The sequence below is a fragment of the Maylandia zebra genome, linkage group LG15 (assembly GCF_041146795.1).
Source record: "Maylandia zebra isolate NMK-2024a linkage group LG15, Mzebra_GT3a, whole genome shotgun sequence".
Taxonomy (NCBI): Eukaryota; Metazoa; Chordata; class Actinopteri; order Cichliformes; family Cichlidae; genus Maylandia; species Maylandia zebra.
The window spans coordinates 36,796,808-36,823,820 of NC_135181.1; the positions used below are offsets into that span (position 1 = coordinate 36,796,808).

General features: G+C 40.7%; 1 protein-coding gene across 18 annotated transcripts in view; it reads left to right on the forward strand.

Moving 5' to 3' along the window:
* ptprsa (protein tyrosine phosphatase receptor type Sa) overlaps positions 1–27,013 on the forward strand; it is a 231,861-nt gene that overhangs the window by 120,700 nt on the left and 84,148 nt on the right. For 17 of the 18 annotated variants that reach the window (XM_004562015.3, XM_076874368.1, XM_076874366.1 and 14 more), the window contains one exon: positions 15,225–15,413. In XM_004562015.3, coding sequence (XP_004562072.1) covers positions 15,225–15,413 — 189 coding nt within the window. Of the gene's footprint in view, positions 1–15,224; positions 15,414–17,481; positions 17,491–22,427; positions 22,446–27,013 lie in introns of all 18 variants that reach the window. The other variant, XM_076874371.1, reaches the window with a different exon arrangement.

Here is a 27,013-nt window from a genome sequence, read left to right on the forward strand (position 1 = left end):
TCTATCAAGGGTTGAGAATGGAAAAAGGAAAGACAAATTAGGAAACTGGAATATTTTGGATTTTAGGTTATTATAATTTCATTCAGGTGTTCAGTTAACTGAAAACAAAGTGATGGAGAAAAAAATGAGGAATGTAAATGAAAGCAAAAGTATGAAGGTAAAGGTGGAAGTGGAGAAAAGCCAGAGGAAAAAACGAGGGGGGTGAAAAATGGAGAACAGTTGGCCAAAGATGAAGGAAAACAGGAAGTGTTGCGGGCGACTGGCAATACAGAACAGGTGAGGAGGACAATAGCCCAACACTGGTTCTTGGCACTGGGGCAAAGGATTATGGGATATGGCACAAGGCACAAGGGACACATTCGCAGTAAACATAGGGATGTGGTCTGGGATCTAGGGAGATTGAAAATGGGTCGCCGTGATGGGTGACTTGGCTAGAAAAAGCCACAGTGCATATTTGTGAGACTGTACAGCTGCATGCACAGAGGCATCCACATACCCACATTTGAATAAATTTACATGGCTCACACATAAATGTAATGCACACACACACACACACACACACACACAGATATATACACACACACAGATATACACACACACACACACACACACACACATACATATATATATATATATATATATATATATATATATATATATATATATATATATATATATATATATATATATATGCAGAGGGCAAGAAATATTCTCTCACAGTAAGACCATATAGTTTATTTGGACAGTATGCGGTGTAACTGATAAGCACACAGACCAAAAGACTGCAATATAGCTTTCTCTGCCATACTGAAAACTCATCTGCCATGAGAGCACATGGGATTCACTCAGAGTTTAAAATGAAATTAGCAACAGCACAGTGTCCACCAAACTCACAATTCAATGCTTGTCTAAAATGGTACCAGCTAAATAGCTGCAGCTGACCACACCCTGTGCTTATAGTTCATTCATCTACCATTGTATCTGCGCATGCAGGAATTCACGATACAGCATTTCTCTTTTTTTATCTAAAGATATGTGCAGTCTAGCTTTAATCCATGTCTTTTTTCACTATACCGTGACAATGACAGTACCCTGCGTTCTCATCTGTTGTCTCCACTGTTTGTGTGTGCATGTGTTTATTGGCGGCAATGGCAGGTTGTGTTTTGCACTGACTGTGACACCTCCTTGGCTGTTACTGCAGCAGCTGAATACCTAAGATCAGGGCCATCTGGCTCTAGTAAGACTTGCTTACAGTCCTCTGGGAGTCCTTGGTGAGGGACCGCCGTATGAAGCAAACTCTTGAGACTTGACACAAGTTGCAGCTTGTTGTGGGCTTTTTGTCATGTTTTACTTTCTTTTCATAGATTTTAAGATTCGTCTTTTTTGTGTGTGGGCACAAAGGGGTGGGGGGAAGGCAACATTGCCACTGGGATACCGTCAGCTCATGCTGCTGTGAGGAGATCATGAGGAGTTATCCCTCTTTGTGTGTTCGTCTTTTTATCTCTCTCTGCAGTCTTTTGCCCTGTGATTACTGCTGCAAATGAAGTCTCCCATGAGGCAACCCAAGTAGCAAAAACTGTGATTGATGAAATTGGGTCTGATATTCAATTTTTTTAATGTTAGAAAAAAAGAAAAATATGTGCCTATCTTTGAGTTTGAAGTACCCTCAAACAGATGAGAAAAAGGCACAACTGCTGAGCGCTTTTAATAAGTGAGCACCAAAACCTTACCTTAATACACACACACTTGCTGCAACACACAAGAACTGACCTGGACCTTTATATTTGCTGCTTTTTTCACCAGTCGCATTCACAGCCTTATTGTCTTTTCCCACTCTCAAGTGTGTGTGTGTGGGGGGGGGGCATCTTAGATTGTTGACCAAGGAACCCAGCATGCTCATTAGCTCATGACTGGTGACTGATAAGCTGATAAGGTATGAGCGATTCGCCATGGCCTCTTAGTACATGCTTACTCCTTCCATAGCAACCAGCTGCTTCCAACTTGTTTGCAAAGTTGCGTCCAAACAAACCACAAGACAGACAAAACCAAAGCGTACCAGGACACACATCTCATATGAACTATGACATGGGTTTGTTTTAGAGTCACAAAACCTGGGCGCTTTGTTTCAGTCAAATGTGAGGTCATGTGTGGGTGGGTCATGCAACAGCACAATGATCCCAAGCACACGAGCAAACGTACAACCGAATGGCTGCAAAAACAAAAGACTCGAGGTGTTGTAATAGCTTGGTCAAAGTCCAGAAATGCTGTGATGGCACCTTAAGAGGACTGTGCATATGTAACATCAACGAACTAAAGCAACATTGTAAAGATGAATGGGCCAAAATTTTTCCACATAATGGATTTAGGTCAGCAAAAGTTGCACGCACCATTTCAAGACTAAAAACTCTGCCTGTTCGCCACAAACCTGCACTATGTGGTTCACGTTCAGGGCGCACCCACTATTACCCAAAGAGGAATGGGGCATAGTGAGACTACTGTTTGATTGGGGTGTCTGCAAATTGGCCACTCTCATGCAGGAGCAGGTAATGGCAAATTTTAATGGGATTCGGTGTCCTGATGATTGGTGCACACACAGTCAGTGCACCAATCAAGCGCTGCGATTTCTGAACATCTTGTTATTTGAGAAGAGTAGAGAACTGTGAAATATGTGCTTGGGAGGTGCAGTAATTAGATTTGGTGGGTTGTAGTGGTGCTGGGTGTTTAGCTTTACTGACCACAGAGACGACCAATAGAAAAAGGAACAATCTCAACTTCACCTTTGCTGTCTGTTTACCATAGACACATTTTTGGCCCTTTCACGTAATTTTTCTAACAATATGCTCTCTGCTTTTTCCTCTCACTCTTCCTCTCACTCTTGTTGTTTTCTTTTGTAACTGAAAAAGAAAATGTGAGAAAGTGCATCCTGTCATAGTGGGCAGCAGCAAATAGAGGGTGTGGATGTCTCATACAGGGGTTGGATCTTGGCTATGATAGCAGAAAAAAAGTAAAGAAAAGAATAAAACAGTGGAAAAGGCTAAAAAAGGAGGAATGAACGACTGAAGGTTAGGCTGATGTTAAGTTTATGGTATGAAATGTGTGACGCAATCTAATTCAGTTTTTTTTTTCAACCAAGGCTGCAACAGAAGGGGAGGCGATAAGAGAGAAAACAAAAAAATTCTCCTCCTTGCTTTTCATTTCATCAGTATTCCCTGTACGCACCTAACAAGCGCAAACCCGCATTTAGAGTTGTGAAATATTACCCATAACTTCATTTTTATGTCCCGTCGGGTTTTTGTAACATCCTGAAATGACGTTTACATCTTCTTACTAATATATACAGTTACAGTTGCGTACAATTGCGAGAAAAAGTTGGTGTTGTATTGGTTTTAGGAGGATTTCTAAATCGATTATGTGTAAAACGGGGTGTGAGCATCATCTAAGTCACAATTACAAACAAACATAATCCGACAAAGCTAGTAATGCACAAATCAGTTGCTTGGCTACTTGTTCCGGCTTGTAGACTTGTCTTGTTGTGAGTAAGGGTCTACAAAGTCTGGTTCCCTCATCATGACAACTTTCACATTCCCTTAGAAGAGACATGAAGGCGATGCATGAAAGTGCAAAAATCTACATAGTGTTTTCTAGAGACTTTGTGTCTTGGTTATTAGTGTACAGTAAGACAAAGTATGTACAAACGGAATTCACAACTGCTCTCCGTCACAGCAGGTAGTCCTGCAAACATCCCAAAACTTTTTGATGAACAAGTTTCTAGGGAGGTTTTATCCCAGAAGTTTCCACATTGTTGTTTAAATCTCACAGGCCGCTACAGAAAGCATTAATGAAGGTTGGAGTGTAACTGTTTGTGCGACACTAGCCAGACTGTGTGGCTTCGATGAAGTTAAGAGGTCCCGTGGGTTGACTTTTTCTTTCAACCAGTGTTGTTACAAAGAAGGAAAATAAAGACTGTCTGCGAGTGCAGAATAATGTTTGTGTTTAATGGTTGAATTAATGTATTTTACAGGAGGATTTCAAGGCATTGGGCACTCTTGATGAAACATTCATTAAAGCACTGAAACCAGAGCAATTGTGAACAAGAGAAAAGGGAATAGTCTGTTTCCGGAAGTCTCTGCAAGAATGCATGGTACAGATTGGTGCGTGGGACACTGGTGATATGTTTCGCTCTGTTTCTTGTATGCGTGCACAGTATAGAGAGAAACAAAGAAAGGCAACAATTTAGCAGGCAGGCAGTGGCCACCCAGAATTTGTTTGTCAGTATCAGTAAAAGATCTGTTTGTTCTTCCTCTTCCTTTCTGCCTGTGTCTAAAATGACCTTTACCCTCTTCTGCTAGTCCCCAACACTTACTGACTAGAATGATTGCCAAAAAAAGTATTTTGATAACATAAGATGTTTCATACGAGCCACATGTTTGTGTTCAGTTCCTGTGCTGAATGTCAGGTGTGTTTGTTTCTTTGTTATCTATGCTGCCCTCCTGGTCAGGTCTCTCTCAGTGAGATTTTTTTACCTGCATAAATAAAAGATATGCCTTAGTTGCCTGAATTATTTAACTCATAAAAATGCATTTTGGTATAGTTTCTTTGTTCTTTATGTTGTTGTTATTCAGCTCTTTTTTAGGATAAATGGATGTACAGACCTCCTCCTTTCTCTGCTGGTATTCTTGAGCAGAGGGCAGGCTTGGCACAAACAACAAATCAATAGGTGGTTGTTGACCACGTGGATGGCCCTCACGCCCCTCTCTTATTGGAGGCTTAAGAAGTTCCATGTTGTTTCCTCACCAATATCCCCCTTTGCTGTCCTTCAGTGACTCCACCACTTTCTTTCACGTCTTGGAAGATTTGTCTCTACCCAAGTTTCACCGTACTCCCCCTTTCACACTCCACACTGGCATTTCTATGCCTATTATCAGCCTTCTTTGTTAGTCTCTCTCTATTTTTCTCTCTTGTTCCAGAAAAATCCCTCCAGGGGAAAAAAAAATCACTGACATATGAGTTTATGGACACTGAATCCTTTGATCCCCTGAACCTGTGATCTGGTAATCAGGTGTGATTGGAGGATAAAGAAACAGAACACAAGCTAAGTGGTAGCAAGACAGATAAAGGAGAAAGAAGGAAAGACAAAATAGCTGATGTGATAGAGTGGGATAAGAGGAAAGAGCTCGCCTCTAGTCTGGGGTGGATGGCTCCTGAGCAGTCCCATCCATTTCACATAATTTCTGTTCAAGTAGAGTGACTGTAGCCACCCAAGACATCTGGGCACAGCCATAATAAAACACTGGGTGATAGAGATGAAGACGGGTAAGCAGACAGGGAGTTAGTGTCTGGCTGATTGGTTTATTACTGGATAGGAATTTCAGATAAATGGATCTCATTTCGCGGCAATGAGTGGGGCAGGAGACTACACTGAAAGATCAGTCTTCTGGGAGGCTTTTACAACTGTAAGCATACGATTGCCCTGGTGATTAAACCTGCGGCCGTTGACTTCTTTCCTCCCATAGGCAATTTCATAATCTGTTTCTTAATAAGACAAAATTGTATTCTAGGCTTTACTAAGCTTATAAGCAGTGAAAAAAGCAAGATTTTATCTCAATAAAGTGAAATACAAAAACGTTCTCTACCGTTTCGTCTTATCTTGCAGCCAGATATCAACCACATACTGAAGCATTGTATAAAAAATGAGTGTACAAGCTGTTACTGTGGGAACAAAAAAGGCTTGGAGGAGTCCACTTGGAATTTTCACGGTGGACCCCCCCCAAGTGGACACTTAACCTCAGGTAGTCTCTGGCACTTTTCGTTCCAAAAGCGTCTAATGACCCAAACTCTACTAAGATTCCTCCATAGCTAAACAGGGAATAAGAGGGGAGGACAAGGTCATTCCTGTGGAAACAGAATGAGGAGAGGACTTTTGGAGTGTCCCAGTTCATGCATAAAGACAAGCAACAGGATATGACCCGAACCACCAGCTTAATCCATATACATCAGCCACCAACCCAGGTGACTGCGGTCGTACAACACAGAGGTCGTGCTGCGGGCCCTGCAGGACTGGCAGAGTTGATAAGACCTGAAGTTTTGCATGCCTCACCAGTGTCGTGCTTAGACTTCCTGTGGCAAAAGTTGGATGGGAAGCCTCGCAGTGTGGCTAGTAGTATATTTACCACGGCAGGAGGATAGGCCTCATCTAAGACTGAGTAAAGCAAAGAGAAGACTTTCATGGTTCAAAATAAGTAATGCATCACAAGCAAGAGACATACCAATGCACAATCATAGCAAATATTTTAACTTGAAAAACCTGGGACTTTATGAAAATTGTTAGAGCATTTCGGTTTGCAATTAAGGGAAAGGTGCACTTATTGGAAAAGTATAGAACAGGAGCACGAAGGCAACCAAAGTCTGTGAAAGAGGCTGTGCAGGACTTAATGATTAAAAAGCTTTTGTTCTGGAAGCAGCCCAGATCCTATTGGATTTAATGGCAACTGTTCATATTTACACAACATTGTGCTCTTTGGCCGTTGAAGGTTAACAGCACATCCAACATGTGTCGCTTTCACTTCTGCCCTTTAATGGATACACTCACATTTTCTGTCACATCCTTCCACATTTACTTTCATTTAAGCATCACATAACGGTGTAGATGGATTGGTCACCGAGTTGTCACATTTTAAGGCATAGCATATTTGTTTTTCCTCAGTAGCAGGTATATTTTACTCACCACTCATGCATTCTACAGAAGGCTGCTTTACAGAGGGAAATGATACTGAATGAAATTGATGCTGAGGGCCTCAGAGCTCTTTCTTGACAGCCAGATTATCTGCATTCTACCCATGACCTCCTGACATTGTCATCTTCTAAGTGACGTATTTACCCAACATTCCAGCTGCTCTCACAGTAAGCGGCACATCCTTTTTTTCACATCCCAAAGTGACATTAAGTGATTACTAAGCACTCATCTTACTGGTCCTCTGCTCATTTCAAACCACTACATGTTCGTAATTGTTCTTCTGCTCACCAAAGGTGTCCCCAAACCAGTGATTTATGAATTGATTGCACTAAGCTAATGGGCCACTAAGACAATAAACCTCACTCCCATACTCATGTGCTGAATGTTTGTGAGGGACCAAGCAACCAAAGCAAAGAGGACACAGGCAAAAAAGTATCTTCAAAAAGGGTTTTCTTTATTTTAACCCTCAAAAAGTCCAAAATTAACAAAATTCAAAAACATACTTAGCAGGCCCATAAAAGAGGTCAAGTAAATATAACTCTACAAAAAGGAATTTACAGAAACTTAAACAAAACAAAGTGAGACACAACTTAACTTACAAACTGACCTAAATCACCTTGTTGTTGAATTGTGCTATACAAATAAATTTGCCTTGCCTAATTACAAAGACACATGAGGGTAGCTTTTATAATGATTTGGCCAAACCATTTACACACAATAGGGGGGAAAACGAAAACACACACTAATATTAACTAAGCACAGAATAACCTAACTAAACCTAAAACACCCCTGCTCCCGGTAAGCCCATGGTTGGTCCTGCTCAGTCCTCAGCCACGCCTTTTGCCCAGACAGGAAACAGCCACCGCCCAAACCCAGGTAACTCAAAGAAAGAGAAACATAATTAATATAACAAAACATTTTAGAAAAACCACACAATGTTACTATGTGCACGCCTCATAATACCAGTGTTAGGTTTAACCAAATGATTAATGAAAAAAACTGCAAAGCAAACTAATAAAGTAAAAAATGGACTAATTTACCCCTGTGTGGCTGATGCCATCACAGTGTTATGGTTGAGTCATGTATGTTGAAAATTTACCAGCTGTCCATTATGGTTATTATGGTTTGTTGGAAATGGGAAACATGATTCACCATTTCCATGCACCATTTTCAAAAATCATCATCATCATCGTCATGGAATGATTGAATTAATTAATTAATCCTGACTTGTGATAAAGAATATAAATTCACCTCTCTGGAAAATCACTGCCGTATGAAGACATACATCAGTGCCATAACAATTTGTGTAATACACAACTCTCATTCCCAGGTAGCAAACATTTTGAGTTTTACTTTACGAAGTTCAGTTATCAAGGTGACAGCCTACAAAATTTTCAAAATAGCATAAAAGCCAGGCAAAAAAAAAAAAAAAGAATTGCCCTAGCCAGTGACTGGCCCATCACCGACAGCCCATGCAGTCGTCCAGCACTTCTTAGTGTCGGTCTTTGCTTTGAAGTTTTGGTATTTGTTTGGGTTTGATTCATTGCTTTGGCAGGAATGGTGCAACGCTGCAGCTCAGCCCTCTCCATCTGTTGTTGTTTTGGCCCAGAGTTGCTTGGCCAGCTTAAAGAACCTTTGTTTCACATGTCAGGAGCACCATGTCTTGATTCCCCTCACACACACCAGCCCTGAACCTACAAATATCTGTCTAAAGGAGCAGCCTTTCCACGTATCCAACCAAATCCACAATGACTAGGTTCACCAATGACAATACATATTTTAAGGCCACAGAGTAGGTACTACTGAAGAATGATGGCAAGGTTATCTGACCTTACAAGGGAAAATGAGCATTCTCAGTCATCACAGACGCTCTTTAAATAGTTTACAAATACTGATTATGACTAAAACATGATTACTAAACTTATCAAGTGTATTATACAGTGTTCCTCAAGTGGTCAGTTAAAAAAAAAAAAAAAAAGTGAAAAAAATGAGTTGAGAAAATTTTCTTTAATGTGTGTAACCAGGCATCTTTGCCTGTGTTTCTAATGAATAAAACTACGAGATAGCATCACAACATTCCTTAGAACTGAAAACTACTTTTAACAGTTAAACAAGGCTAGTCTGGAATGTGCAAGTCTTACAAAGCAGCACTGCCGACCTGATGTAGTAAACTGACGTCAAGGTTCAGCGTGCCCACTACACCTCCACACACGGTCCTTCCTTCCCATATATGCACACAAACTAAACTAAACCTGACTGGTTGACGTCTCTCTACGGAGAGGCACTTCCTTTAATGGCCCGGGTCCCATCTCCTGTCTCCCCTGGAGTTCGCCTGTCTTACCCAGACTCTTCAGGAGCCTGACAGGACAGAAAGGAGGAGGTGGGGTTGCGGGGGTGGGGGGTGTTTTGTGGGTTGTTTGATAAACTTCCACTTGCTGAGGAAGGTAAACACAATTTTGCCTTTTTCATGTTTTTTTTTTTTTTTACATTTTCACTCCACCTCTCTGCTGTGTAGGAAAGGGATCATTGGAGCGTCTATCACGGTTGTTCAGCACATCACCTGTATGACATCTTTTTATAGGCTGGACTCTGGTTTCCAGGTTTTTAAAATTGCTGGTGAGGAAAAGATGACGCGTTAGCTTACATTGTTAAAATACAAAAATCAGCCGACACCCTGCTTAGATGGCATTCTTTATGTCTCTGCAACAATAATAAATGCATATATATATTTCATCTATGTTAAATTAGTGAAAATGTGTGATATCAGCTTTGATTTAACAAAAAATGTACAAAAGAAAAATTTGGGGCGGAGGTTGTCTTCTTAATTTTGAACTTCTGCTGAATTCAGTGCAACAATTTAAGCTGAAATCTTTAACTTTAGCACTTATTGTAAGTAGTTGTAAATGCAGTAAAAGTATTCTGCACTAAAACTGCATTTACCATGAGAGAAACTTGGTTTGGTGTTATTTAAAGACATCAAAAAACAACCCACAATGTTAAATGGACAAAAACGTCTCTACTTTGCCTGTAATGTGCAGGAAATGAGGCCCCAGTGCTAACAGTGTTAAACTGTTCAGCCTGATGGTAGAAATTGTTTCCTTTTCAGTGATACACTTTCCTTTACTTGACATTGTAAATTTCCTCTCCCTTTCTTATTTTGGCTTTTTTTTGTGAGTCAACCATAGCTGCTACCTGTGGTAGCTGCTGCATATTGTTCCACTTCTTGTCTTTCTTTGGCAAAAATGATGTCAACCTGGTGTTTAGCTCAGTGGTAATGATAGTTTTATAGTTTAGTCTAGGATGTGTTTGGGAGATGCACGCAAGCCGCCACCAACCTTTGTCCACTTACAATTTAGAAGCAATCGGCACAACTCACACTGCCAATTTAATGGGATATAGAGCCGCTGTAGGATTCAGTGACACTCTGTGACATTCTTAGGTTACAGTATTTCCTCTCTCCATACACAGCACACGGACAAATGAGTCAACAGTTTGCTTTTTAGCAGCGTCAATGAAAACTGTCTAAAACCAATTTGTTCTTTTTAACCCTTTATCTCCTGAAAACCTACGAGGAGTAATTCAAACTCTTTTTGTCAACTGAGTGTTTTCTGTCATATTTTAGGCCTGATTAAAAAGCCTGATTGTGCTCTGGATATTCACGGCCAGAAATTTGACCACACAAACCAACTTTGCAGTGCAGTAAGCAATGCTGTAAACATCTTTCTTATTTTAGTATTTTGCATTTCTGAATTTTTTCTTGTTCTGCAATCTTTTATCGCCCGTCTTTGAGTCGTTGGGTTATATTTTGGGAGATTTGGCTGCAAATGTTGCCCTCTGTAGCTCGATGTGCTAGCTGTGGAGAATATCAACAAGACTTCAGACATCTTTCTGGGAACTGAGTGTCTGTAGGAGGAGGGGGGTGTAGAGGTTGAGTGCTGGCTGTATAATAACCATTATTCAGCTGAGATGGCTATCCGGAGAGGGCTATCAGTGCTGGGGCCAGAGACACTGTGATTAGATTTCCCCCGTGTTGCTATTCTTCTTCTGTCCCTTGATCTTTCTGTGCCACTGTTCTCCTTTTGTATATTACTCAAACAGTTCAACAAGAATCTTACTGGTCATAGAACTGATGGCATGTCACAGAGAGATGTATTGAAGAGATGAGAGTTCAGGTTTCTTTCAAAGTTTAATTTGCTTTGGTCAGAAGCTGTGTCTTTGGAAATGTTCTATTATCAAAATTTACCAACTGTCAATTCCAGATGACAGAATTCAACAGCTGTTTTTCACATCCTTTACTCTGCGTGTTGTTCAAAACCCAATAAACAAATTGCTCTGTTGACCAAATGGACTTTACTCCATTTGTACCGCATCTGTATTTTATAAACACCCTCTCAGCACAGGCCCCTTGTTAATGTGAACAGTTGTGGCTGCAAAACAGGTGCAGAGCAAATGAAACTGCATTGTTGAGAGTCTGAGCAGCTGGGTCTGCCTATTAGTTAAAGATCTAATTTTTCAGACTCCAGTGTGTGGCTTTCAAAGAGTGCGCCAATGTTTTTCCATCCACATCCACTTTCATCCACTTCCGCTGTCTTTATTATCCCATTTCTTTGCGACTTCTTCGACACACACATGTCCCTTTCTCTCCCATTCTCTCGCTCCTCCCTTCCTTTCCTCTCACTCTGCCTTGCTCCCTCTGTGGTATCAATGCACGGGGCTGCTTAAAGCCTGTGTCTCTATGCTGTGGCGGTGGGTAATCAGTTAACCTCATTATGCTGCTGATGAAATTAAATCATTGCAGTAAGTGAAAATAATAATATGAGTAATAGGTGCGGGGTATGGTGGAACACCCCATGGCATTTGCTGCAGTCCCAGCCAGTCAAGATTTACCTCTCTCTTTCTCTCTCTCTCTCTCTTGCTGTAGCGAGCCATCGGTGGAAGATAACCGATGGCTCGGAGAAAAAAAGGGAGCTTTCAAACCACCGATGTTGACATCAGTTAAAAAGTCATATGTAATGTAATATGTCAGCATCCATATGCATATCAATATGCTGACCACCAGCCAGCTTTTGAGCTGCCAGGTGCCTGTTTGGTTTAGGTTTGGTTAAGGTCCTGAAAATTATAAATGTGTATTACACTGCATGGATAACACAGCTGTACTTTGCACTGCCTACAAAATGGCAGAGTGAGTTCTAAGGTTATACATTACCTTTTCAGCAAGACTGCTCATTTATCAGTCTATTATATGTTCCCTTTGCCCTAAAAATAGTGAAAGCCAAACCAAATGGCCATCAAATCACATTTCTGCGTCTAGTGCAGGTACCTGGTTCGGTATTTATTTATATATTTAGTTTAAGAGATGGTTTGGTAGCAGTGAGCAGTCAGTGGAAATGAGATTAGTCGGGGGACTTATGTGAGTCTAAAGGACAGACCTTTTGGAAGGCTGCAGTTAGCATGGTGGAAAGCAGAACGCAACAGCAGGCGTGAGTCTGCAGATTAACAGCCGGGCGGTGGCTAAGCTAACCAGAGGCTGATTAAAGGCTTTGCACCTGTCACTTGCATAATGATATTAAGTGGTGAAGCAAAATTAAAGACAATTATGGATAATGATGGCATTCAAAAAAAAAAAGCAAACCACAGACAGGCTACCTATCCCTGCCCAGCTCATTATGAGAGCCAAGCTGCACAAACCATATACACTGTCCTTTTATAACTATGGATTAAACTAATGAACACAAGCAGCATGGAATGTTTGCACTGTAGTTCTTTCAGGCAAGCATTGTGCTGTCGTAAAGAAGATGCTTTGCAGTTGGAGCGATGGTTAAAGTACGTCTCCAGGAAATGATTGAGTTAATATAAAGTGTTCTGAAGTTGTGCTTGTGTAGTAAAAGACTGAATTTATATTTGAAAATTCTTGCCAAAATGCGGGGTGTAACAGCAAAGTGTGTCTCGTAGCACTCTGCGAGGCTGTAAGGTGATTGCTGGCCTAACTGACAAAGGTTGCTTTCAGCAAAACAAGAAAAGAAAAAGAAGGAAAAAGAAAACAGCAACATTATCGTTGAATAATGCATGTGTGTTGATTCCATTTGGCTTGAGAAGATCTGTCATTTCAGACGGCATACGTCATAGAAGAGTAATTGCTGTGCCATTATGGAGGACTAGCCCTTTGGGAATTCTAGGATACTATCATCCCGTGTCATTGGTTTCCTTCTACCCTTCACAGTCAGGCTGGCTAACCCTAAAGTAACACTCCCTCGATGAGTGATCTATTTATTTTTGCATGGCCGCCTTTATTGACAGAGTCTGTAAGCTTCAGGGGAAAAGATGTTATCAGACTCTATTCCAGGGGAAGCGAGCAACCAAAATATAAGCCTTTTTTTTCTCCAGGAAAGGCTGCCGATGCTGTATCAGGTCAGAGCAGCTAGAACGATAGCACGATCTCTCAGAGAATCCGCTATCCCTGCTTCTTGTTTACTGCTGTTTTCTGTCCTCCCTCGCTTCTCTGTGCACATTCACTCTTGTCTAATAGTGCATGTTTTCAGTTTCATAAATGCTGTCTGTCTAGGTTTCATTCTACACTTTTCACACTGTAAAGACGTAGTTAGCGCAATGTACCGTAAAGATCCGGCAACGTCAAAGGCATCAGATGTAACACGCAGAGAGCAAGGTAGACCTGCTCTTTACAGATATCATTGTCCAAGAGGCAGAACAAGCTGGAGAAATGCTGAAGTGCAGCACATTTTATGGTATACATGGATCATTGACACACAGAAGATGCTGCATGTGAGAACACGTTCCTATGTCTTTGCTAAGTGATGTGGCTTGCTTTTTGAGCTCTAGAGATTATATGGGGTGATCATCAATAACTGATGGAGAGACTGTGAAAGCATGAAAGGATGTAAATGCCCGCATTTTTTTAAACCGATCACTGAAATATTTATTTTGCTTGACCGACGTCAGCCTTAGTTTAACCGGCTTTGATTTGGGACCCTCTAGTTCTTCTTTTTGTTTTTTCAGATTGTCTGAAGATTCAATATTTCATTTCTAAATGTGAATGCACACTCTCCATATCTCCCTACATAGTGTGTCATATAAATCCATAAAATAAGCGTATGTATTTCAGTTTCTTTTATGTGGCAATTTTACCAATTAAAGCTAAAACAATTCATTATGAAAGCTACGTGAATCAATAATATTCATTATCTTGAAATTCCTGCTGCCTTTTGATTTGAAATGCTTAACTGTGATGACTTAAAAATGTGACAGTAGTGGTTGTGAAAATGAAATATGCCTCGGTCCTGTTAAGGTTTTTAAGGGAGTCCCACCATGATATCACTTGCAAATGGAAAATAAATAATAGCTTTTTATGACTGTCCTTTAAAGGCAGATAGTCAGAGTCTGTGACTCAAGCTGCTCCCCTAATTTCCCTTGATTTAGTGCTCGCAAAATATCCGTGAGACCACCACAGTGTCTGCAAAGTGAACATGAGGTCATCGGCTTGCCGAATGAAAAGCGAGCTAAGTCAGTCAATCTTCTCCAATTTGGGATGTGGCTTTACTCTTCTGAATCATATTACAGCTTAGGGTACTTCCCCCTCAGCTCTCATCAAAAGAGAATTACTCACTACCCTGCTCGAGTCCGGGTAGAGGTCAGGGGATTTGACCCATGAGACTAATTGCCCTACGAGAGCATGGAGCCTGCATCAGAACGACGATGACAATGAAGAACACTAGACTGTCATGTGTTTAAAGTGAAATAATTACTCAATGGTGCGTGATTATTAGCTGTAAGGATACCACAGCGTTCGTGTGTCTGAATAACAGTCACTGATTAGTGTGATGGCACTTAAATTATCGTGATAATAACGGCAAATATGTTCAACTGTAACTGCCGAACTCATGCACATTTAATGCAGATCTGTCAAATCTGATCAGTTACATCTCTCTGCAGACTTTTTTAATTCCACAGTGGCCATTTTGACTTGTCACAGTAGGGAAAGCACTGGTGCATTAATGATGGCTGAGGGGAGAGGCTCTACTTTTGCAGATGCTGGTTCGCTGTATTTGCTTACTGGCATTCTTCGTGGAACTGCGTCACAGTAGTTCCCTACTGTGACATGTCAAAATGTCAGCCATGAAAAGCGTCTGTTGGTGTCAAGTGTGGGCATTTGGGTTGATAGTGTGGCTCAGATGAACAAATGTCTAAGATTTTCTGCTTAAATAATATGAAATTGGTCCACAATGGTTAAAAAAAAACTATAGAAAGTCTATAGTAAAAGGAGGACTTGTAACCATGGCAACCTAGTGGGTAGCACATTCAGAGAGTTCTAAAGATAAACACAAAATATTCTTAAATCTTGTGGCCTTAACCTAGCCAAAGAGTGAGCCAAATCTTTACTTAAACTTGAAATCTAAACGTAAAAATGAAATCTATTAATAAGCGAATGAAATAACCTCAGAGGACTCACGTGCACTCTCCTGCTCTTTTTTTACAGAGGACCTTCTTCCACCAGGCTTCCCTAACATTGACATGGGGCCTCAGCTCAAAGTAGTGGAGCGCACTCGAACAGCCACCATGCTCTGCGCCGCCAGTGGCAACCCTGACCCGGAAATCACTTGGTACAAAGACTTCCTGCCGATTGACCCCACTGCAAGTAATGGGCGAATCAAACAGTTACGCTCAGGTAAGGAAAGCTAAAGCATTGTATTGCTGCTCTGGTTCCTTCTTACTAATGTGAGCCCTCGTTTAATTTCCCAGAACATTTTCGACGGCACGTAACATTGATGTTTTTGCTGTTTTGTGTAAGCTAATGTATGTGTAATGCCCAGTATTTCCTTTTCTGAAGTCAATTATTTTCTCAAAGTGCCACTGAGAACACATGTTCATTTCTCTAGTTTGGGAATGCTAATTATTTCAACAGCCTTTACTTTAATCTGTGACTCGAGAATTCATTCAGCTCTAAATGTATAATCATTACATTGTGCTAAATGTTATGCTAAACAAATGAAAATCACCCAAAAAGGTTTTTTAAATGTGTTGGATGTTGGTCTAATAAATGGAGAAGAGGCACAAAGTTTTAAAGTAAAGCACACAAGCTCTTGTACATGTTAATATAACTGTTGGTCATCATCCAGTAGCTGGTGAGGGAGATGATGTTTTAGAGTGTAACAATGTAGAATGAGGTCAAAGGATTCACAACAACTGTGTCAGGACACAATAAGAGCAAGGTCCATCTTCTACACACTCAGTGGTGGATATGTTGTCTTGTTCCCATTGATTAAACCCCACTGAGAGGCCCAGTAAAGCAAAGTCTAATTATATAGCTAATTAAGTGCAGGCCCGCAGGTGGCTCAGGGCAACAAGGGGTAGATATTTTAGGTCGATGATTTGTCACCATTCGAAAAATCCAGTGACTTGTTTGTGTTGTTGTTGCGAATGTATATCTGGGTAGACGACACTAAATAAAGAGTGTGTTGTCATTCACTTCCTGTCCTAGTTGTGGTCCTCGAGAGCTATGTACACAAAGTAATCAATTGGTCAACTAGCTATTCATGCTGTACCTTACAGAGCAAGTTCACAGTTCTGTATTTTTTATTGGTTCCTCTTTAAATTATTAGTGTCTTCAATTTTGAAGCAGATTGAATTTTAGAATTTTTTAAATTTCAAATTGAGTCCATGCCTTGTCTTGTAATTTCATTACATTCTTGCAGGGTTTTTTATTTTTTCTTATTGGTCACTCACTAGACTCCTGTGCAACTGTTGACAAGGATATAAATCATGTGAAACATGGGCTATATTTAGTACCAAGTATTGGTACAAGCACTGCCCCTCCTGCTGCATAAAAGCCAAATTTTTATGATGATGTATTTATGTCATGAAATTCTTTTTAAATATGTAAGTTAAATTTCATGCCATGAGTTGCTATATTTTTTTTTACATTCCAGATATTCAAATTAAGCAGTAACAAATAGAAATGTGCACTGAAAGATTTAATTGCACAGTTACGATCACATTTTGAATTATTGTTGTTTGTTTCTCACGAGTATCCGGCAAGGGTAGGGTTTTTTTTTCTCTCCACCAGTATTTTCTTTAGTCATACTGTATTATACTCCTGTCGAGGGCCAGCTTCTCTCAAAAAAAATTTCAATTACCTAGTAACCTTGTTAACATGGCTTTTTGAGATTTGTGCCTCTCTGGATAATCCACAGAGAAATTCAGCTTGGCGTCTATTGTCTAATCTCTGTACCATCTGTCTTTATTTGTTTCATGATTTTTCAATTGTCTTTGTTTGTCCTGTTTAACTGAAACAGAGCTGTTTACTCGTCATTGTTTTTCTGAATGTTTTGTCCATATTTGTGTCTGAAACTCAGATGTGCGTCTGTCCACATCGCAGAGTCTTCAACACGTTTTATGTCATTTTGACCTTTAACACAATTAAAAAGCCCCAACGAGAAACAAAATCACAAGCCAATTAAAAAATGGAAAATTGCACTAATTGTGATATTTTACAACTAAAAATAAAATAACATAACTTTTTCATAATAAAAAAGAAATCCTCTAAATGTGTTCATAAATTATAAATAAAATGCACTGTGATTACATCTCACTGTAATAAAAACTGCTAACAATGCTGTGGTGGGACAAAACACCAAACCAAACTTTAGCCCTTGGAAAGTCACATTGAACCTTATCTTAAATAAACTATGTTTTTTTCTTTTCCTATTTATCTGTTCTTTCTTTGCTATTTTCAGAAACCTTTGGTAAGTGTCTTGCAAAGCTCAGCAAACCAGCCCACTGTCCTTGAAGCACATGGCATATTTATACTACTGTCCAGAATGCATGATTTCGCTGCTCCTCCTCCACCCTTTCCCTCCAATTCCACGTTCCCTATTTTTTCTTTCTGTATAGCCTTCATTTTTCTTTACCCTACTCCTCTTGGTTTCAACTATATATTCTTTCACCTCAATACTACAACTGGATTTATAGTAGAAAGACACAGAATGTGTTGAGGAAGCATCATGATTCACCTAGCAGCATATTTTCTTAAGCAGCAAGTCTTTTGAGGTAGCGTCATACTTCATAATAAAGGTAACATGCATGGTAGGTCGTATAAACAGTCCAATTTGGACCCTGTCCACATTATTTTAGTACATGTATCCATGGGATTCCAAGATTACCTCAGAAGTAACGGTATATGAAGTTACCTTTAAGATTTATCCCATTTACAGCAAGACAAGAGGCCCTAAGTAAATAACTGGAATCCAACGCAGTCATTTCTTTGCAGCCTGAAGCATTTCTGGGCTTCTTAAAGGGATATATAGCAGGCACGTTTCTCCAGCAATGCACATTGCTTACTGATTTATCTAACCTGTTTTACTTGAACCTCTGTGCTTACAATAAAGCATTGCTTCAAAAGCATTCCTTGAAGGTGCAGCGAGTACTGTCAGGGGCTTGAATTCTTAAACATCAGTGCAGAACTTCTGGAATGCGTATTCCAACCCTAACTGGTGCTGCGTAAACCCTCTGGTCTTGGCCAAATATTTTGTCAGGAGAGCATTCTTCTTCTCTTGCCAGATTGGCCCTCTGCTTCACTACTTAACAAATGTCTTGCTCAGACTTTATTGCCCAGACTAGAGGCCAACTGATAGCCTCCTGACTTACGAAATATTTGCAAAAGATATACCCAGTCACTTCAAGCTGGATGTGTTTTACAGAAATTTCAAACTATACGTGCAAAAAGGAGGGGAGACAAGGAAATTACTTTCCCTTTTTTCAGTACCATAGCTCTTATAAGGTTATGTTAGCTTTGGGGGCTTGCTTTTATTCTATAGCTCTTCTGCTGGAAAGCTCAGCAGTCAGACAGGATTTATGGTGATTTATGGCTTGAGCCCCCTAGGCTGCCATCTTCTCATCCCCTTAGCTCTTCTAGTAGCCATCTTTGGTCCCTAATAACTTTTTCTTTTTTGCATTTATAAATGCACTTAAGAAATCCCCAAAACAGAAAACATGTGACAGCCTCAGCCTCCCCTCCAACTTCTTCTGATGTGCTGATCACTGTTGACAGTTTCTGGGGCCTCTCTGTTTGCATCAGGCACACTCTCAAGCCTTGGGGGGGGGGGTAACTCTGGTGGGCCCTCTGCCATAAACGGTGGTTAAAGGGGAAAAGGAAGGGGAGAGAAGCAGGAGAAAGGAGACCATGGAAAGTGAGCCAAAGTCCATCATTTCAAAAACTTTCCCAGCTTCCAGCTTCTGCAAAGAATCTATATTTCCTTCTATTTGGCCTTCATCTTTAAATCATGAAATGTGAATGTTGATTTAAAGTGTTTGCGCTCCCAAAAAAAGGAAAAGATACGGAAAGACGGAAATAGCATCACCACTTGGATGTATTACCGTTGTTTCCAACATAGCTGATTAGCTGACAGACTGGTTCCTTATGTTCCAGTCCCTGCTTTGCTGTCAGAAGCGATATTTGCATCAGGGTTTCCAGAGGACCTCCTACAGAGGTGTGTAGGGAGCTTGACATTTCTTCTTATCTTCCTATGTCTCCAGACCTCAGGCCCTCCCTAGCCTTGTCAGCCAGAACAGATTAACTGCGGGGCACAATGACAGTAAGAGGATGGGCAAAAGTGTTCTAAAGATTTATGTCCTTCCTATAATAAAGGCTCAAAATCAGGACCGTGACATTAGATGGCACTTTTAAGCATATATTGAGCTTAGTTAGAGTTGCATGTAACAGGTAAACATTCAAATCCAGTGTCATCAAAGCTGCTGTGAAGAGAGTGGCTCGAACCTCTGCAGGGGTCGTAACAACAGCTAGGTTTTCCCTCCGGCCTGCTGTGACACCACCAGGATCCGAGGCTAGTGTCTGTGGTGACGAGAAGGTCAGCCAGACGCCCTCTTGAGGGTGGCCAGACTCTGACACTCTGCCAATCACGCAACCCTATTTGCCCCCCCACACAGATGTGTAACATCTCTGGCCAGAGACAATCTGGCCATCTGGTTACAGACTTTAATAATTTTTGAAAAAGATATTCAGAGGATTGTTTAACAAAACAGCTGGGGTGTTCTGTGGAAAAAAATAATGCCACATTTGATAATATGAGGAAGACAGCGGCATGTTGAGATATATTTAGGTCATTGTCACCCTAATCTGATCAACCCCTGGCTGACCAAAGCTTAGATGGGAAGCTTATGGCCATTAGGTTGCATGCCCGTAATACAGGTGGATTTGCCGTTGTAATTGAATATTGGCTGGCCTTGTGGACCCAGCCTGCCTGGCCTTCCTCAACAAAGTTTTAGATTTTCATTCTCATGCCTTTTTATATTCACAAATTAGAAATTGCAAACCACTACAAACCAAAGAATCGCATTTGTTTTCACTCTGTGTGTATTTGTTTCTCCTTTATCCACCATCCTCCTCATTTAACTTATTGTTTTCATCTCCTTCTCAGTTTTTTGTCACACTGGCCTTCATAAGATCCTCCCCTTTTTAAACCTGCTTTATTAACCTTAACCTTACTCTAACCTTAACCTAACTTTGACCTTAACCTCTAACCTTCAACTAGTAACCTCTTAACTCCCGACTAAAATCCATCTGAGCTAAAGCAAGATAAACCAGCTTCCTGCAGCCTCTAATCAAACTCTAACTTTATAACAACGTAACCTTCCCAGCCCCATTTTCCTTTGTCTTGTGATCACCTATATTTATATGGTCTCCAGAGTTATTGCAGAAATGAATAAATTGTCACTTTGATTTTGCCTGGTTTTTCAATGACTCTTAAGTGATCACCGTGGCACAGTAACACTGTTTGTGGCTACAAAACGTTGAGTCTTTACAGACTAGGCAAATCTAGAACATAAGAGATACCCTGATTTTCCACTTTAATCACAATGTGAATAAATGTAGCAATAAATTAAACTCCAGTACAGTAAATGTCAACAAATGCTTATGTTAAAAACATAAATGTAAACTTTTTGATGTAGAAATATATAACATAGTCCAATAGAGCAAAAAGGAGCATTGTAAACCAGGCAGAACTTCAAACTCAGTGACTGAATCCTAATTGCTGGTATCACGAAAGATGGCACAAAAATGTAATAATCTGACCGGAAGGTGCTGAACATTTTCACACCCCTCGTTGCACTGTAAAAAGTATGGAAAATGCAGGGCTGAGATTATATTTTTAAAAAATCCAACAGATTTATAAAACTATGTGTGCATTTCAAAATCAACAGAAACAGTTCCAGTTTCACTGCAGTTTCACTGTCAGCTTAATAAAGCTATAAATATGCCTGATTCTGTTTTATATGCCTTAGTCATTGTGCAGCCCCACAACCATCACTTTGTAATCAAGCTTCTTCCACTACTCATTAGACCTGTCAGTAACAGTGGTGGGAAAAACAAGGTGTAGTTAAACAGACCCTCATGATGTCAACATATAACAGTCCAAAAGCAGAACAAGTGTCCATAACACTGCCGAGGAAAAATGTCACACTCGGGAAAATATCATCAAAACTTACTTAAACAGATCCTCTGTATTTTCTCTGGGCAGTATGCATGACTGCATGCCTATACATGGGCCAAACCTCAAATGTTAGGCTCAGTGGATAGTGAGAACCCTTGATCCTTAGCCCTGTGGGTGCAGGCAGTCTATGCCAAGTAGGAATAACCAAGGGCACATTGTTGCCATGAGTCATCCTTTGATTTTAAAAATGCAGACTAAGAGAGAAGCAATACACACACAAAAGCAAACAAACTCTAAAACTGGGTGAAAGAGAGAAAATTAATAGAGCCGCTAAAGCAAGAAAACAAAAAGGAATTATAAAAAACAGTCAAGAGTGGAAGGACAGTTTAATTTGAATTTGAAGGGGTTTAAGTTAAGCTGGCTCCCCTTCCCACACCCAAAGCTGTGCCTGTAAGGGAAGCATTTTACAATGCAACATTTCAAACTACACTTAAAAAGCCCACCGGCCAGTGACTGGATAAGCTCAATATTTTATTGTCCCTAATGGGACATTTGGCTTGCAGTCAGCCACGTAACACAATACAGCCTCACAATAAACAAAGATAGAGAAACATACAACTCGCAGTGAAATGAAACAATTGGAAAAAGCAGGGAGATTGAATGACTGGGGATATGGGATGAAACTTGAGGTAAAGAGCCTATCTGTCACAGTTAAACAGGTTTATGACTTGTAGGATAAATAAGAACTTCAGCCTGTGTGATTTAACTTGCGGTTGCCTGAAGGCACAACCTGAAATTCTTGCTCAGTGGAGATTCTTCCTCCGCTTTTAACATGTTAAGGTTCAATGCTAATGTGGATGCTCAGTACTGAATAGTTGCAGTTTTTACGGACACCTTGTTCAAGTTCAGCTGGCTGGAAAAACGCCGCAGGAGCATAACTTGTCAACCTAAGAAACCAAACCTCTCGTGCTTGCCTCATCACCCTAAGTTACAGCCACGACCGAAGGCCAAAAAGACAGCAGTAGGTTAGCGCGATAAAACTCCCCATTGTTTTGTGATACCGGCAGTTAGATTGTTCTTTTTCTTTTAGCCCCCTTATATGTACAAGATTACCCAATGGTTTAATCGCCAAGTTTGAGTGACCCATCTAACCCAAACACCTCCTCTAACTATTACTAATATTAACCTTGAACTTCACTGATGTTGTGTCTTCATTTTTGTGTCTCCTCCAGTGGGTACCCCGATTCGAGGTAAGATGCTTAACCATCACGATAAAAACAGGAGAAAAATAAAAGACTTTAACTGACACATAATCAAATATAACCACTTCTAATTCCGCCAAAGTGAATAAATATGGGAAATAATCAGGGCTTTCCTGGTTTTAAAAAAAATTACAACCGTTTTCTCTTCCCGCTGTCATTAAGACCCCATTTGTGTTCGTGTTCTGTGTCACATTCGTCATGTATGTTTGATACTCCCATGTTTAATGTCAACACTGATGTGCTATTCTTCCACCTGTGTGTGTGTGTCAGTGTGTTCTGTGTTTGTATCTTCCTGTTAATATTAAAAATCAGGAAACTTTAGATTAAAAGAGCAAACAGATGAATGGTGAGGCCTGTGAGCTCTGCTAGGAGTTGTGTTGGTTTTCCTTTAGTTTTTTTTACCTCTGACAATAAAGTTTTAGGTCATCAACAAGTTCATGGCAGAATGGTTGTTAAAAACAGTTTTTTCCTCCAGCCCTGCTTTGATATCCTCCTCATTTGTGCATAAACCGCAAGGACGCTAACCTCATCTTATATTTGAATGCACCTCCCTGAAAAAGATAAGATATCAGGGGCAGCAAAAGTTACAAAAGTTGCTTTAATTCCCTCATGTTACTCTACGGGATATAAACCTATAACTGCAAATTTAGGAAGGCTGCTGAGAAAATGCCAGCATGGGCATCCTTTTAACATACAAAAGAACTGCTTTTATAACTTCAGAGGATGAATAGACGAATGGAAGGATATCAAGGTAAGAATGGAAGGACACAGGTGTGAAGCGGTGTGACTCCTGTGAATTACACAAAGGCTTTGTTCAAATAATTCTTCTTCTCCCCTCATTTTTCCCCCCGGACATTTTAACTTTCCTTTGTAATTATCTATCCCACTTTATAACTGAAACATTCAGTCTCGGTTGATTCAGCGGGGTTGTTGTTAAACGCTTTTGTTCCACAGGCTGAGCAGGTGAGTGAATATCTCAGTTTCCCATGGTTGTCCATGTAAGCAAGGGGATGAATTCAGCTCGTGTTTTTGATTTATATATTTATTTATTCCCCTGAGTTCCCTGATGAAGATAAGTGGAAGAGCATGGATGGATGTATGGATGGATTTAGATGTTATGATAAATAAGGGGAAAACCCCACAGTAGGTCCAGAGGTCCTCCATCCTCAATCGTTTCACACAACCAGTGCATGGAAATATTTTAAACGGTACCATGTTGTCACACATATTAAAGCACATCACAAGAGTCGGCAGTCCAACACAGCAAATCCAAGCCCTCCCTGCATCTTCTCGGTTAATTAAGAAGGCCTCATAAATCATATTGTGACAAATGTAACTTGTGAACTCTGCATTTGCATAATGACTTAAGCAGCTTGAAAAAGACGATTTTTCACCCATTGCCAATACTGACCTGCTGTCAGGAGTGTATGCCGCATATGTAATTACAAAACAAATTGGGTAGGAGTTGGAGGTGGACTAAAATTATAATAGAAGACTGAGGCGTTTGAGAATGACATGTTCATATGGACCTATGAACATGCAGGTGTTCTGTGTACAGATCTTTAGTGAAAGCATTGTTGTCTCACTGCCGAGTCGTTTCTATTTCACTCTGTGATAGAGTTGATTCCCATAATTTACAATTTCAATTAATTTTAGTTCCATACGAAGCCGTGCAGGTGCCAGCCTTGAGGTAAGCGATCGCTGTATAGGTAGCTCTACTCCCTACCTGCTTCATTACTAATTTCACGGGAGCGTTACAAGCCACCAGATGGGCTCTGACAACAGTGGCAGCACACGTGGAGCCTCATGCTGGTGCGATCACAGCATAATGACCTTGGGGTGGTGGCAGAGCGTTGCGGAGTGACAGCCAGGACACAGACAGAGGGGAGAGACAGTGAGAAAATGGCAAGTCCAGACTTGGCTGCCATGTAGCGCTACTGGCTTCTTCATTTATGCAGTTATTAAAGCTGCGGGTACACAGCTGAAGTCTGTAACTTCCAGCGTGTTGTCATTTATAGCTGCAAACAGAATTGATGTCCCATAACTCAGCAGTTCTTTGTTAATTGTGCAGTTCTGTTTTCTGAAACAGCTGTTACAAAACTTAAATTAACCAGCAGTTTGTGAAAATGAAAAACAAAATTTTGGTTTGCTTTGGTTTGGTTTTTTTTGCTTTATACACCTCAGCCGCAAAAGGTTGATGGGGAATTATCGTCGGGTGGCCAGGCGAATAGTGTGGACACCCAAGGTTGTGAATGTGATAACAATAGGTACAGCTACTAAAAATCTCAAAAGATTTTGAACTCAGGGTCAGGTCAGAGGACAGCATTTCTGAAAAGCACCTAGGTTTTTCACATTTAAACCATAGGTGCATCTACTTGAGGGGTAGCACTGGCTACCCTTAGAATTTTTTTTTCAGGTGTGGCCTGAATACCTTTCTCAGTTATTAAACACATGTCTTTATGTGTTTGCACTTTTATATGGTAAGCATACAACATTTGAAAAAGCTGTCAGTAGAAACTGAGGCATTAATGTCAAGGTCGGCTGTGTGGCAGGCAGGATGAGGACCCAATCGCAAAACTCACGGACTCAAGGGATGAACTCAAAAGGCAGCTTTATTGCTGACAAGATGACAGGAAAATACAAAACTTAAACTGGGCACAAGAAACTAATACTTGGAGAGAGACACAGGGAAATCCACGCAGCATGAGGGAGACTACGACACAGAACTGAGGGAGACGCAGACATAAATACACAGAGGGTTAACGAGGGAAGTGGGAGCACACGGGGAACACAGCTGACACAGATAATCATAACGAGACAGGGCAGGAGTGAACACAACATGACGCATACTGACGAGAGACTGTCAAAGTAAAACAGGAAGTACAGAGGTTCAGACAGGAGGAGAGAGCACGGGGAGAACACAGACATAACAGGCTGGGGAAAACATGGAATAAAACACGAAAGGGGACAAGGGCTCATGAATACATAGAGGGGCACACAGGGGGTGAGAGTCACAAAGGGAAAGCACACAGGGAACCACATAACAGGGCAACTCAGGAAACAGAACCTAAACAGGGAACTGAATACAAAAACACAAGAGAACTAAGAATACTGGGCCAACACGGCCCAGGACCATGACAATTAAAGTTTTATTGGGATTGCAGTCTGCACTCTTCTGTGCATTCAGATGAGTTTAATGCATGTACTAGTGAGGTTATTGTGTTTGTGTGTCCGTTCATACAGTAAGGTGCTAATTTGGGGTGTTAGTGAGAGCTGGCCAGCCGTTTTGTTCACCGCCTAAACAAATCTATCAAATCCTGCTGGAGCACACTAATTGAATTACACAAATGGGACTTTGGGGGGGGGGGCACACATGGCAAAGCTGCTACAAAGCAGCGACTGGGGTGGGCAGACCACAGCTTTAGGCACTTTCTGAAATTAATCAACCATGCTGGCTCCTCCTCGCCCTCCTTTTATCCCCTCATCTGTCTTTTTGTTTTTCTATGCCTGTCTGTCTTTTTAACTCTTCCTCCCACCCTTCTTTTATTTTTATGGGGTTTTTGGGGGCTCTTTTTTTTCACTTCACCTCTCATAAAGGAGAATTTTGTTCCACTCATTTTCTCTTCTTTTCCACATCTCAGTTTGTGATTTTTTTTTTCCACCCAGTCTTCATATTTTTTACCATCAGACCTTGCCATTTGGTATGTTCTGTGCTTGTTAGCTACAAAAAAGGACAATGAAGTCTGTGAAACATCTGAATGGTCCCTGTCTGTGAATAAGATAGCTCTCTAACCTTGACTTCTAGACAAATCTAGTCTGCTTTTAAGTTATCGTTCTAAAATGATCAAAATTGGCATAAACTGAATAGGACAGCAAAATATATCTGCTTTTAACAGTTTCTCAGCAAGAGTGTTTGTCCCTGAATCAAAAACATGTGTTTGATGAACCTCGTCTAGGCAGTCTTCTTTGTTATCGCACCTTGGCACCTCAGTCCTCTTCTTCAGGTCAGCCTGCAGCATGTGGCACTTTTAACCAGGGCAGCCGTCACAGCTGGGACGAATGCTCCATTACAGCCTTCTTTATCAAATGAATGAAGGCAGTAAACTTGCTGCAAGACAGTCAGAGTGAGCAGCAGGGGAGGTTGGAGGTTGTGGGTCTTTGTGGTCACTCAGACTTAGAAGATCGATCAACCTGGATAACTGATGTCATTAGGAGACTTAGCCACTTTTTTCTCCTTAATGCTGACCTTAATAGTGTGCCATGCATTAATCACTGAGTAACAGACAGAAGGGTATCTTTTACTGCTCTGACCTAGTAAAACATGAATTATAACTCAGCAGAGGCAGTTTACTAATGATTATTGTAGCTGTTGAGCGGACAGCCGGAGCTCTTATCCATTCCCAGTACAGCTCACATAGTGTCCTTGAAAAGTCAAGTGTCCTTTTTAAATGTCCTTAAATTAGAGAGCAAAGAAATAAAGTGGTAACCACACAGTAGTTCTGTATTATGCTGGGCTGGAGTTAAAGTTGTGCACTTACAATATCTATTTATTTATC